Here is a 12,235-nt window from a genome sequence, read left to right as displayed (position 1 = left end):
CTGGGAGCCGGTGTGGGGCTGAGCCTGCACAGCCCACTCCCAAACCCTGCAAAGATGCAACGATGAAAGGAACTTAGTTGGGGTAAAAGCATCTCTGGGGTGGATGTGTTGCCTACAAATGTGCTGCCTGGGCCTGGGAGAGGAGGGGGCGATTGTGAGGGGCTCAACCTGCTCGCTGCTCCTGCCTCCTGCTAATGGGCCAGGGTGAGTCTGTGCTGGGTCTGTCTATGGTATCAAGGTGTGGGCACAGCAGAGAAACACTCAGCCTGTCCCCCTTCACTCTGTGCCTGTCCTCTGCAGGTGACGCGTGTGCCAGTGGAGAGCTGTGAGCAGTATGAGAGCTGCGAGCTGTGCCTGGGCTCCCGGGACCCCCACTGTGGCTGGTGCGTCCTCCACAACATGTAAGTACCACAGGATTGTCCCTGGGGCCATGCCAGCAACCTACAGTTGGTAAAATGTGTCCGTCCCCACTGATGGTCTCTTTGGGGACATCCCCCCCAAGCTTTGTCCCCAAAATGTGGAGGGGTGGAGTGGTCCAAGGGACCTGTCATCCCCTCCCGCAGTGCCCAGGCTGTGCTTATGAGCATCCATGCATGGTGAAGCTGCTGACAGGGCCTACTAATCCTGCCTATGGGCTCCTGGGTTCGACATCCTTGTGCCAGTGAGAAAAACTGAATATAAAACACCCCCAGAAGTCCCATGGGAGAGCAGAGCTCCAATATGGGCCTCGGGCACCCAAGATCCCTACCTTGACATCATCTCTGTGTCGAACAGTCTGTGTGCTGTGGTGTCAGCCCAAAGCCATGCAGGACCCCCTGGGGGATTCTGCTCCTCACCGTTTTGCTTTCATGCCCCTGCAGATGCTCACGCAAGGACCGGTGCGAGCGGGCGGACGAGCCCCAGCGCTTCGCCTCCGACCTGCGGCAGTGCGTCCAGCTCACCGTGCAGCCCAAGAACATCTCGGTCACCATGTCAGAGGTCCCGGTAAGACACCTCTGCTCCCCTCAGATTCCCCCCCCCAGACACCTCCTGGCCCTCTGGAGGCATCGGGCTGGGGAGACGACAATTAAAAATAACTAATGACTATGTGACAAGGAAGGAGAAAGGGGAAGAGAGGTCTGAGACAAATAAAACATAGCGAAGTGCAGGGCATTGGTGAGGGCTGGCCATTGGTTCCGTATTGATGGAGATAATAAACCAGTTGATGATTATTCAGAAAAGACACAACTGAGCAATAAATATTTCTGCATAATACAAGCACAACCATCAGAAATGCCATTCGTGGCCAGCGATCTGTCTAGTTCAATAGCCTGTCTCTGACCCTCGCCTGAGGTAGATATTTTGGGATGAGGCTTTGATGCACAAGTTGCTGCTCTTTCTCTGTGCAGACAGAAAGGATGATGGACTTTGCTGAAGTGTTTTCCAGGCCATTAGCACCATGAAGAGAACAAGAAACAGCATATACTAGCAATAAACTGCCAGGTCTGGGTATCCGGCACTCAGGAATCCTAAAAAAGTTGGCCAAGGAGTTCTATGGCCTGTGGATATTTGTAATAATATGACTTTGTAATAAATAATTGAATATTGAGAAAAGCCCCAGAAACATAAAGGGTGCTTATTTTTTTTCTCAGATGCAGAAAGGGCGAAATGGTCAGAGACTGTTTAGTTGGACTTTAGATTTAGAAAAACTAAAGAAAAAGAGCAGGTTCAGGATACACCTGAAAAAGATTTAAGGATGGGAATATAATTTATGCCAGTCAACATGGTTTTATGTCTGACAAACCACATTTTACTCTTTGATGAATTTATGACTTGAATTAGAAGAGGGACTGCAGGGATGTCATGTCTTTAGGCTCCTACAAGGCATTTGACTCAGTACAACACAACGTTCTGATTAAAAATTAGCATTATACAATATTGATAAAGCACGTGTTAAGTGGATTAAGAACTGGCTCCGTGACAGATCTCAAAAACTCCTCATCAGAGGGGAATTGTCACTGGATGGAAACAGTTTGGAAATCACTTCTGCAGGGGTAAATGTTCTTTAGTAATGTGGAGAATAAATGCGATATAGCTGCAGATGGGACCTTCTGGAATGATGGCACTGGAGGGTGGAACGAGTGAGAGTTCCTTCAGAGCGGTTGGGTTTGAGTGTGGCTGGTTTAGCAGAGAAGCTGGGGTTTGATATTGCCAAGTCTAAAGTTAAACATGGCTGAAGATGTCCTGGAAAGTGGTGCTGGGGCTGAGCCCTTTCCAGATGTTCTGGAAAGTGGTGCCGGGGCTGAGCCCTTTCCAGATGTTCTGGAAAGTGGTGCCGGGGCTGAGCCCTTTCCAGATGTTCTGGAAAGCGGTGCTGGGGCTGTGCCATCACTGTGCGGCTCTCGGTGCTCCTTGGGTAGAGCCGGGAGCTGGGCAGTGTTTTCACCCCTGGGGTAATTATCTTCCTGCTGATGGCAGGATGCTGTATGGAGGTCTGGGGTGGTTGACATAGGGATGCTGTGCTTGGGCTGGAGTCCAGCTTTCAACGGGAGAGACTGAAAACCTCCCGTAAACATCATGTAAATGAGTTGAAGGCTGGAGAAAATGCCTTGCAGTGAGAGACTTCCAGAGCTCAATCTGCTTAGCTTATCAAAAAGAAGATTAAGAGGTGACTTGATTACAGAGTATAAGTGCCTTTACAAGGAGCAAATATCAGGGACTAAAGGGCTTTTTAATCTATCAAGGAAAAGCATAACAAGAACTAATGGCTGGAAGCTGTGAAAAATTCAAATTAGAAATAAGGCAAGCGTTTTGTAAAGTGAGAACTGCTGACCCTGGGGATGACTTTGTGAAGGAAGAGGTGGATTCCTCCCCTCCTCGACTCTCCCAGAGTGGGTGCCTTTCTGTGAAACACACTTCAGCCTTGACACTGCTCTTGGTTTCTGTAGAGAGGTGAGGTGTAATGGCTTGTGGTATGGCAAGGGCCGAGGATGGAGGCTGTGAGTCATTCCATCTCTTAACCCATTTAAATCCATGCTCCTTTCTTGAGCAGGGAGATACATGGATGGGGCTGTCTTGCAAAAGCCCAGAGCAGGTCTCCCCGCCACGTGTGGTGGCAGAGTAGGGATTGCACCCCATGTCTTTTCTGTTTGCTGGACTTACACAAAGAGGAGTTTTTTTGCAAATTTTCTGTGTTGATGCTCTTGCCACTCCTCCCCAGCTGGTCCTGCAGGCCTGGAACGTCCCAGACCTCTCGGCAGGAGTCAACTGTTCCTTTGAAGACTTCACTGAATCTGAGAGCCGCATTGAGGATGGGAAGATCTACTGCAGCTCTCCCTCTGCCAAGGACGTCATCCCCATCACCAGGGGCCGCGGTGAGCTTGTGCCCTGGGGTGGGAAAAAGCCTGAGACAAACCTTGTCCCATGTGCTGCCCCACAGGCAGATGTGGGAGAGCACAGTCCTCTGGTGACAGCAATCTCAGTCTTGAGATCTGGGCCCGAGCTGGGTTCTCAGGGTGTAGGAGGGTGTAGGTGCTGCCTGTGGCTGGTCGTTGGTCTCCTCCAAGCCATGGACACAGCTACTTGGGCACAGCCTACGGCAGGGGAGTTGGAACTAGGTGATTCTTAAGGTCCCTTCTAATCCAAACCATTTTATGATTCTACTTGTTGACCACTCCTGGGCACCCTGGCCCTATTTCCACCTGTGGACCATTCCTGGGCAGATGTGTTTGTAGGTGGCCATGGGCTCTGGGAAATTCTCCTGACCCCAGGACTGTTAAACCCCCCTTCAGTACCACCAGTACAACCCAAGGCACCAGTCTCCATGCCAGCAGGTTATGTTCAGCTGTAGGGGCTCAGAGCTGTACTTGGGCTCTCCTGGCCTGTTTGGTGTCTGAGTGGGGGTGGGTGAACACTCTCTTTTTATTGCCACATTTGGGTCATTTTGTTAGTTAACTGCATGAAGTGGGGATGCCCAGCTCTCTCCAGCACATCACAAGCCTTGAGCTGAAGGCTGGGCCATGGAGTGTATCCTTTCTGATGCCTTTTTCTGCCTGGGTCTCTCAAAGGGGACAAGCGAGTGGTGAAGCTCTACCTGAAATCCAAAGAGACGGGGAAGAAATTTGCCTCTGTGGATTTTGTTTTCTACAACTGCAGCGTTCATCAATCGTAAGTGGCCTGGACTTTGTGGGAGGGCTCTGGGAACAGATTGTTGGGATGGTGTGAGACTGGGAGAGAGTTCTCAGCTTTCCAGGTGCTAATGTTGCAATAGGAAAGGGCAGTTGAGTACAGTGGTGTTTACAGTGAGAAACCTCCTCCTTTTGCCTGTGTAAACTGGGATGGTGACCAGAGTACCCACAGCTGGTTTGGGTGTGTGGGAACGTGTAGCATCAGGGCAGAACCTCACATCGAAACAGGACTTTGGGTTTGGCAAAATTTTGGAAGAAAAAGGAAGTTTACTGCATTGCAGACTGTAGCAATCAATCCATGTGACTGAAAATGCCAAGGGTCTTGTTATTCCTGGAAACAGTTAATAGGAGGGACTTGGCAATGCAAAAAGAAAAACCTGTATTTTCCTGCCTCGGTACCTGCTTCCCAGGCTTGCTGGAGAGGGAGCTGGAAAGTTACAGCAACATGGGATGGAACATGCTGCATGTCCTGGGGCATTTACCCAAGAATTTCCTGACTGGAAGTAATTGTGAATTTTCTTTCTTGTCAGGCTGCTGTGAAATCTACTCCTGTAAGGGTTTTTAGACAGCTTGAGATATGTGTTTGATAAAATAGAGGAGGTGTGGATTATCGATGTACTGTCTAAGCAGGGTGTCTAAACTCTCAAACCTCAACTCCTGGTGAGGAATTGCCAGCACTGTGCTTGAGCTGAGCTGTGGGACTGGAGTTGATGCTGGGGTGTGTTTGGGCAAAGAATTTGGAGCTCAAGAATGCAAGTGATTTCATTACTCTGCCAGGAACCTCCCATGGATGGTGACACTCCAGCTGATCAGTAATTATAGATAAGCAAATGCCTTTTGGAAGTCTTTTTGCAAAGTGTTAAGTCTGGCTCAGGGACTCTGCTGGAATTTGCTCCTCCAAAGCCTGTTTGGAGTTCCACCTTGATCAGGGAAAAGCAGGTGAGATGCAGGCACCCTGGCTGGTCATCCGGAGTGAGCTCCGGGAGGGATGTGTCAGAGGAGGGCCCCTGCAAAGCTCCTGCATCACAGGGATTCTTGCCCTCCCGCTCTTTGCTCTTTGCTCCTGGGAGCCCTGTGCTGGCGAGGGAGGAGAGAGTTTGCAAACTTGACTTTCTGCCTCACCTTGACTCCGAGATGAGCTTTGTCTCCCTTCACGTCCTGTGGTTTCAATAACATTAGCTCAGCTTTGGCTCAGGCTGCATGTCATTATTTTGCAAATCAAAAACTAGATATGACTTTTATTTTTCTAAATGAAAGAAAGATGACTTTTAAGTACAAATGGCATCAGATTTGGTCCAATCAGCACTCTGGTGGGAAGAGGTGGAGAGGGAATTGGCATTTTATTTTATGTGCCTGACACAGAGGGGGAAAAAACCCCTATCCCACCCCCCCAAACAAACCTACAACAAAGAACCCTGACTGATTTATTACTGCATTGATGTTTAATTTTGGATGCATTATTTAAAAAGGCTAATTATGGATGCATTAATATTTATGGGCTCCAGTTGGAGCTGATAGAAAAGTCCATGTTCTAGGCTGGTGAACATTATTATTATTTTTTTTTATGTCAAGAGTTTTAGTTTGGAGGTAGTTTTAACTATGTGACCTGCAGTCGAATCATAGCCAAAGAGCATGACAATACCTCCTGGGATGATGCAATACTTTTAAATACCATTTGCAGACAGGCGTCTTTAATGGATCTCTCTGGAGTTAATAGCCTTTCAGATCCAGGTTTCATATTTTGTGGAGGAAAATCTATACGTCAGCCTGATAAATTCTGTATTAGGAACAATATGGTTTTCCATGAGGCTAATGTCTTTCCTGTGGAGATCTCTGATCACTGTGCATTACGTTTTCTTTTTGTATTTGGGCAGTTTTGCTTAGGTTGGAAGCCAGAGTTCTGCATGTCAAATCATTTCTCAGCTGAGGGTGAAATGTTTAGGCGAGATTTTTCAGATGGTTGTGGAGAGATGGGAGGATTATAAGGCAGCTCTTTGCTGATGTCAGCTGGGGTAGCTCCAGGGAAGCCAACGCAGCTCCACCGTGTGCGCTGGAGAGAGTCTGACCCTTCTTATTTTCAGCAGACATCTGGAAAGGCATCAGCAAAACGCGCTGCTGAAACCCTTTTGCAGGCTGTGGGGCTGGTCCTGCTGCTGTGTGAGCATCCTGGCTCTCGTTTCCCATCACCTTGCAAAACTGTTCTTCCCATGCATTTCCAAGGACTCCTTGAACCCACCTGGTCCAGGGAGGGGTTGCAGAAGGGAAAATGCTTCTGATCCCTTCTCCTGCGGTAAAGGAGGGTCCAGAGTGGGTTGTGCTGCCTGTATGTTTGGCTGTGATGATCTGGGCTGAGGGGGGTGCCTTCCAGTTAGAGCTCCATAGCTGTCCTGTCTGCTATAGCAGGGCTAAATAGTGTCACCTGTGTGGGACTGTGCCCTTCACAGACTGGCACCACTGATTCATGGGGTACTTTGTGCAGAGTCTCTGGGAGCCCTGGTCTGAGACTTGTACCCTCTCTGGGGCTCTATTCCTTTCCAGCAGAGTCACCTTGGAAGCTTCTGGGGATCCCAACTTTGTGTATCACACCCCAGCAGACTCAGGGTTCCCGTGGGGCTCAGGCAGGTGTTACCAGGCAGTGGCATCTTTTGGGCATCTTGCTCCTAAAGGTTTGTGCATCCCCTCCTAAAGCAGGGGGTGCTTCTGGCTGAGCTGTGGGAGATGAACTGAATGGGGGAGTAGAAACTAAGAGTTCAATGCAGAGAAATGGGGCCCTTGCAAAGGGGGACGTGGGTGGCTGAGGGTTGCTGCCAGCCCATGGCAGGAGAGCAGGACTGCCCATGCAGGCTCCCCTGCATCTCCTGGAGACAGGCTCTGGTTCCTGCAGTGGAGGGCATGATGAAAAATGCCATGGCAGGGACCAGGATGGATTCCCTGGGGGGTTTCTGATGGGACACAGATCAGGAGTAGGCATTTAAAGGCCACTCAGCACCTTTGATTGTCTTAATGAATCAGCCAGTCCAGCGCCTGCTCGGGCAGATGTTGAGGTTGCCTTTGTCAGTGTTAAACTCCCTCTTCAAAGCATTTGTGGGGAAATGAGTTCCCTTTCAAGATAAAGATGTAACACCAGGCTCCCTGCCTGCCTCTGGCAGTGCCCGCTCTTGCTGGTGGGCTGGGTGAGCGGGGAATCCTCACTGAAAGCCAGTGAGCAATTCCAGGGAATACTAAGATGTATTTCTTCTCACTATTTCCATGTTTCCTTGCTGGATTTCTTCTCTGGAAACTGTTTCATAAATCCTGTTGTGGTTTGGCTTTTCGGAGAGTGCGGCTGTGGGAAGGGAGCTGGCAAGTGGAGTTGGATGGGGAAGAAGATGAGAACCTTTGGTGCTTCCTTCAATTTTGTGGGCAGGTTTTGCAGTGCTGCTGTTTTTTCAAGCACCAGCATACCCAGTGCATCACCAGACTCGACTCCCTGCCAGCATGTCCAGCCATTGCAATGTGGAAGCAAAAATCCAGGTGGTGGCACCAGAAAAGGAGAAAAATCACAAGTCAGCAGGTCTGACTGAGGGGATCAGCTGAGAGGGGATCTGAGCATCCTGGAAACCTGTGTTGGTGTCTCCAATCTGGGAGGTTGTCATGGTGCTACCAGCCCTGTGGTTGTGCCTTGCTGCAGTGGGAGCTGTGACAGTCGGGTCCCATTGTCTGTGAGGTGATGAATTTCTGCAAGAATGGAGCAGGGGCAGACATGCCAAATGGCTTTAACTCCTCCAGGCCCAAGTGACACTACTGTGGCTCTATCCCACAGGTCAGGCTTTCCCTATAAGCCTCCATTAAGTAAATGGGATTTTAATGTGTGTCCCAAGGGCTGGGAGCAGCGGGGCTGTGCCAGTAAGGTGGGGCTGGGCTGCTCTGGTGGCCAAGGCACCCGCTGGCACCCGTGGGATGATGCCAGTCCTCGTACCACTGGGCTCCTCGCTGCAGCCTTTCCGTCTGCCCGCACTCGGCCTGGCTGCTTCTCTGCTGGCCCAGTGCTGCTCGTTTCCAGATGCTTACAGATGCTTTCCTTTCAAAGGCATGGACAGATGGCTGCAAGCAGTTGAGTGAGTGTATCTGGGTTTGCATGGCTGAGCTGCATGGTGGTAACAGATCCCTGTGTATTCGTGGGCCGGGGCAGGTGGAAAATCTGTAGGATGGCCCCAGAGACAGCTTGGGATAACCTGGTTTATGTCATGTTTCTTGTGAATGAGGAGGGCTGGTACAACCTGATGTTGTGTTTCAGTGAGGGGAGGCAGCTGAGGATGTTTCAAGGGAATTACCTTTAAACCCAGAGCATGATTCTGCATCCTTCAGCATGATGGTGGATGACCCGGACCATCCTGTGGTGGGTCAGCATGTCCAGCTATTACCCTGTGAGTAAGGACTTTGGCAAAACCCAGCAGCAATGGAAAAGCATTGGTCTTGTGTCAAAAGGACAGAAATTGATTGAGATGGGCAGAGATGGAAGGAGGCAAGAGCTGACCTTCCACCCCATGCCTGTCCTGGCTTTGGGTCTGGGCACTTGTCAGAAAGCTGCCTGTAGGTCCATGTAGGGGCTGGGGGGGACACTGACAGTCTGGTCCCACAGCTCTTCAGGATTTCCCCTCTTCCTGGGGCAGAGAGATGGATATGAAGCCCAAAGCACTGCAGTTCAGCCCCTCAGCCCTGACAGCTGCTGCTCCAGATGCAGGCTATGCCGGAGCTGAGTATTCACTAAGGAAGCATCTTCCTGCCAAGAGGAGGTCTGAGCAGCAGTCAGGGGGCTCACAGGCGGCTGTGCTGTGCCTGCACAGATGCTGTTTTCATCAACACGGTGTTTATACTTCCCCTTTTTTAATGGGCCTCCCCTGCTCTGCTCTTGGTGCCGTTCAACTTGCCCCTGTCCCTCCTCCCTGCCCTTTGCTCCCCATTCTTCCTTCAGGAATGCACTGCTCCATGGAAATAGCCTCAATCTCTGTGTGTATGTATGTGTGTGCAATGCTTGCACCTCCTGTCCCTCTCATGTTTGCTGCTCAGGCCTATCTCACTCCTGTGGATGCTGTTTTTGTTTTCTGCCCTCACTGTTCAGTGTGGTGAAGAGCTCTAGGCTCCTTCGGGCATGTGGCACGCCTGGGGCTGGGAGAGCAGGAAGGAGACTAAATGAAGAGCCTGGACCCAGCACTTCTGGCTCCCCGTGCTTCCCATCAGCTACAGCTTTGCTTCAGGTCAGGCACAGAGACAGGCAGCTGTGACCTCTCTGTGGTGGCCAGAGGTGGCTTCTGCAGAGCTGCCCGCACACCCAGCAAGGAGTCGGTCCTCGAGGCCACCCCTGGGTCTGGACTCAACCTGTAGCAGTGCTTGTGGCCCTGGAGAGGCTTCTTTGCTGTCATTCTGCTCTCTCTGCACCTCTGCTTTTCTGCAGCTGTGTCGGGTGTTCCCTAGCAGGCCTAACCAAGTTTGGGATCAGTTAGGGAAGTGGAGGGAGCAGTGTTGGGAGGTGTTGACCCAGCTGTGTAGTGAGTTGTGGGCAAGCATGGAGGCATGGTGATGCTCTGGCTTTGTCCCTGATGCACTCAGAGGTGGGCAGAGCTGCCCTGATGCCTGCAGGGATGCCTGCTTTGGCAGGGGGAGGTTGCAGGCCAGCAGTGAGCCTGAACTTGTTTTGGGATGAGGCACTTGGCACAGAGTGATCCTGAAATGCTGCTCTGAGTCTGGTGCCACTCCTCTTGCACGAGGACATCAGGAGGCAAGGGGGGCATTGCTGGTGGGTCTGACCTCCTTCTCCCTGCCTTGCCTGGGCTTCATCTCCACCTGGCACCTGGCCGGGCTGGGGAGGAGGCAGATGGGGAGCAAGCTGTGGGTCCATGTCTGTGCTGAACCCCCACCATCAGTTTTCTTCCTGGCTGGGCTTCTTGCTCTCCTGGCACGCTTCAAGGAGGGGAGCACTTCAACACATGAAGGAGAGCCTCCCTCTAATTATCAGGAGTGATGAAAACCTCTTAGGCAAGAAGTGATGAGGGAAGAGTGCCTGACCGTGGGAAGGAGAGAGACGGCACAGATGGCATCGCGCTGCCGAGCAACCTGCTCCTGTGCCGGGAACAGACAGCAGTGGCACACGGACACACCGGGGATATGGACACTGAGGATACAGCCCCAACCACACTGCCAGCCTGACCAGCAGCTGGGGGTCCCTGCCTCAGCTCCTGCCCTGGGTTTTCAGGGAGCTGGGGTGGTCAAATAGCCATGCAGGAATGAGGCAAGCTGGAAACAGGGTTCCACCGTGTTACTGGCACACCTGTGTGCTGACTTACTCACCACTTTGTCCAGTCTTTGGCTGGGGGTGGGAGCTGACCCAGACAGGCTCTAAACGCAGCAGGGATGCTGCGGATCAAGATATGTGTGGTGAGTGCTCTCATGGTGGCATTTGATGTCCTTATGGCTAATGGAGAACCTCAGCAGAAGGGAGAGTGTGAAAACCATCTAAGGGGATGGGGCTTTAGGAATGGCTCAGTTAAGTTAGAAGCAACTGGGTGGGCTGAAGTAGGAAGGGGGAGCCATGCACCTCGGGCTGTATATGGAGGATAACCTGAGATCCCTTGGCAAGCAGAGACCAGAAGGCCAGCTGGGACCTGTAGTAGTTAAATGGCAAAGGAGACCCTCAGGTGAGAAGAGTCCTGAACTAGCCAAGATTTGGCTTTGGCCCTGAAGAACTGCAAAGTGGAACTGCAGCTGTTGGGGCTGAGCTCCCTGGGGCAGGGCTGCATCGGGAGCTTCACCCAGCTTTGAGACGGCTTGTGAGGTGGTGGAAAGGGGACTATGATGTTTTTTGTAGACCCCAGAAGAGCTGGTGACTGGAAAATCTCTCCTTTTGCTGTGGGGGGAGGGGGAGGCAATTAGGCTTGGTAGTTATGCCCCAGCATGTGGCTTGTGACTGCTTGTACCATGCTTCTCTCATACATGACCTCTTTGTGGCTGCACTACTCCCATGAGGATTAACCTGTGCGTTCCCTGTCCTGCTCCTCCACATCCTGGATTTGCCTGTCCACTGGTTGTGCTTGAGCCCTTAGCAGGAAGACAGGAGCTGTCCTTCGGCTTTGTTTGTGTTCCCCACACCCCCATTCTCTGCACCTCCCTCCATCAAAGCACCCAGAGATAGGGGGCTGTGGCTCTGCTTTTAAGTTGAATCTCTGCAGCTGAAATAAAATTGCATATATTTGCATAAGGAGCATCTCAATTAGCATATTTGTGGGTAAAGCTAAAAGGGCTGTTCATTTGGAAGTGAAAATGTGAGCGAAACATGGAAATGACTTCCAACCCCCTTTGCAAGCAGCTTAATTAAATATTTCCTTAGTGTGTGCACATGGATTTGGGAAGCTCTTGCTGTATATGTAATGGTGTGTGAAACCCCAGGGCGAGCTGGAAGCCTTGGGTGTGTGTTTGCACTTTGGGCTGCCCTCACCCTGTGGCTCCCTCATGTGCTGTCCCCACACCTCCAAAGTGACAAGTCTGCTGGAGGGTGAGGGATTCAGTGTGCCAGGCTCTGCCACCAAAGATCTCTTGTCCAAGAAGATTGTCTTTCTGCCGCCTCACAGGGTGATGCTGTGTTTTCCTGTCATTTCCCAGGGGTAGAGGCAGAGAGGTAGCTGTGATTTAAGAGCAGGATTGGGCTGGGCAGGGCTGCCTGCCTCCTGCCAGAGCTGTGTTCAGAGAAAGAGCCTGTCTTTGTTTAAATATAATTGCTTTGGGCCTGATCCTTTTGATGCTTGGATCAGTGAGCGCAGGTATCAGCCTTCTAAGGAGAAAACTAGTACTGCTGCTTTTTTCCCTTTTCTTTTTTTTTTTTCTTTTTTAAAGCCAGGCTGATTATTTTTACTGCCTTTTAGCTTATGCCTCAGCAGCTCTCCTGTCTCCTCCTCGGGAGAGCAGCTTGGGCTGCACGGACATGCCTGATGCAGACCTGCCCTGTGAAGGCTTGTGCACTAAATGTGGGATGTTGCTGCAATCCCCCCCCTCCCCCAGGACAGCTCAGCCCCTTCCCTCCTCACAGGGGTGAGAAC

At 51.3% G+C, this 12,235-nt stretch overlaps 1 protein-coding gene across 2 annotated transcripts in view; it reads left to right on the top strand.

Moving 5' to 3' along the window:
* PLXNA1 (plexin A1) overlaps window positions 1-12,235 on the top strand; it is a 105,137-nt gene that overhangs the window by 38,196 nt on the left and 54,706 nt on the right. For both annotated transcript variants that reach the window (XM_018068461.3, XM_018068460.3), the window contains exons 4-7: window positions 301-401; window positions 861-984; window positions 3,200-3,353; window positions 4,047-4,146. In XM_018068461.3, coding sequence (XP_017923950.1) covers window positions 301-401; window positions 861-984; window positions 3,200-3,353; window positions 4,047-4,146 — 479 coding nt within the window. The remainder of the gene's footprint in view (window positions 1-300; window positions 402-860; window positions 985-3,199; window positions 3,354-4,046; window positions 4,147-12,235) is intronic.

The sequence above is a fragment of the Manacus vitellinus genome, unplaced genomic scaffold (genome assembly GCF_001715985.3).
Source record: "Manacus vitellinus isolate BGI_N305 unplaced genomic scaffold, ASM171598v3 scaffold_14_pilon, whole genome shotgun sequence".
Lineage (NCBI taxonomy): Eukaryota > Metazoa > Chordata > Aves > Passeriformes > Pipridae > Manacus > Manacus vitellinus.
Note: the sequence above shows the minus strand (reverse complement) of the source record. Positions and strands in the feature narration are given on the sequence as shown.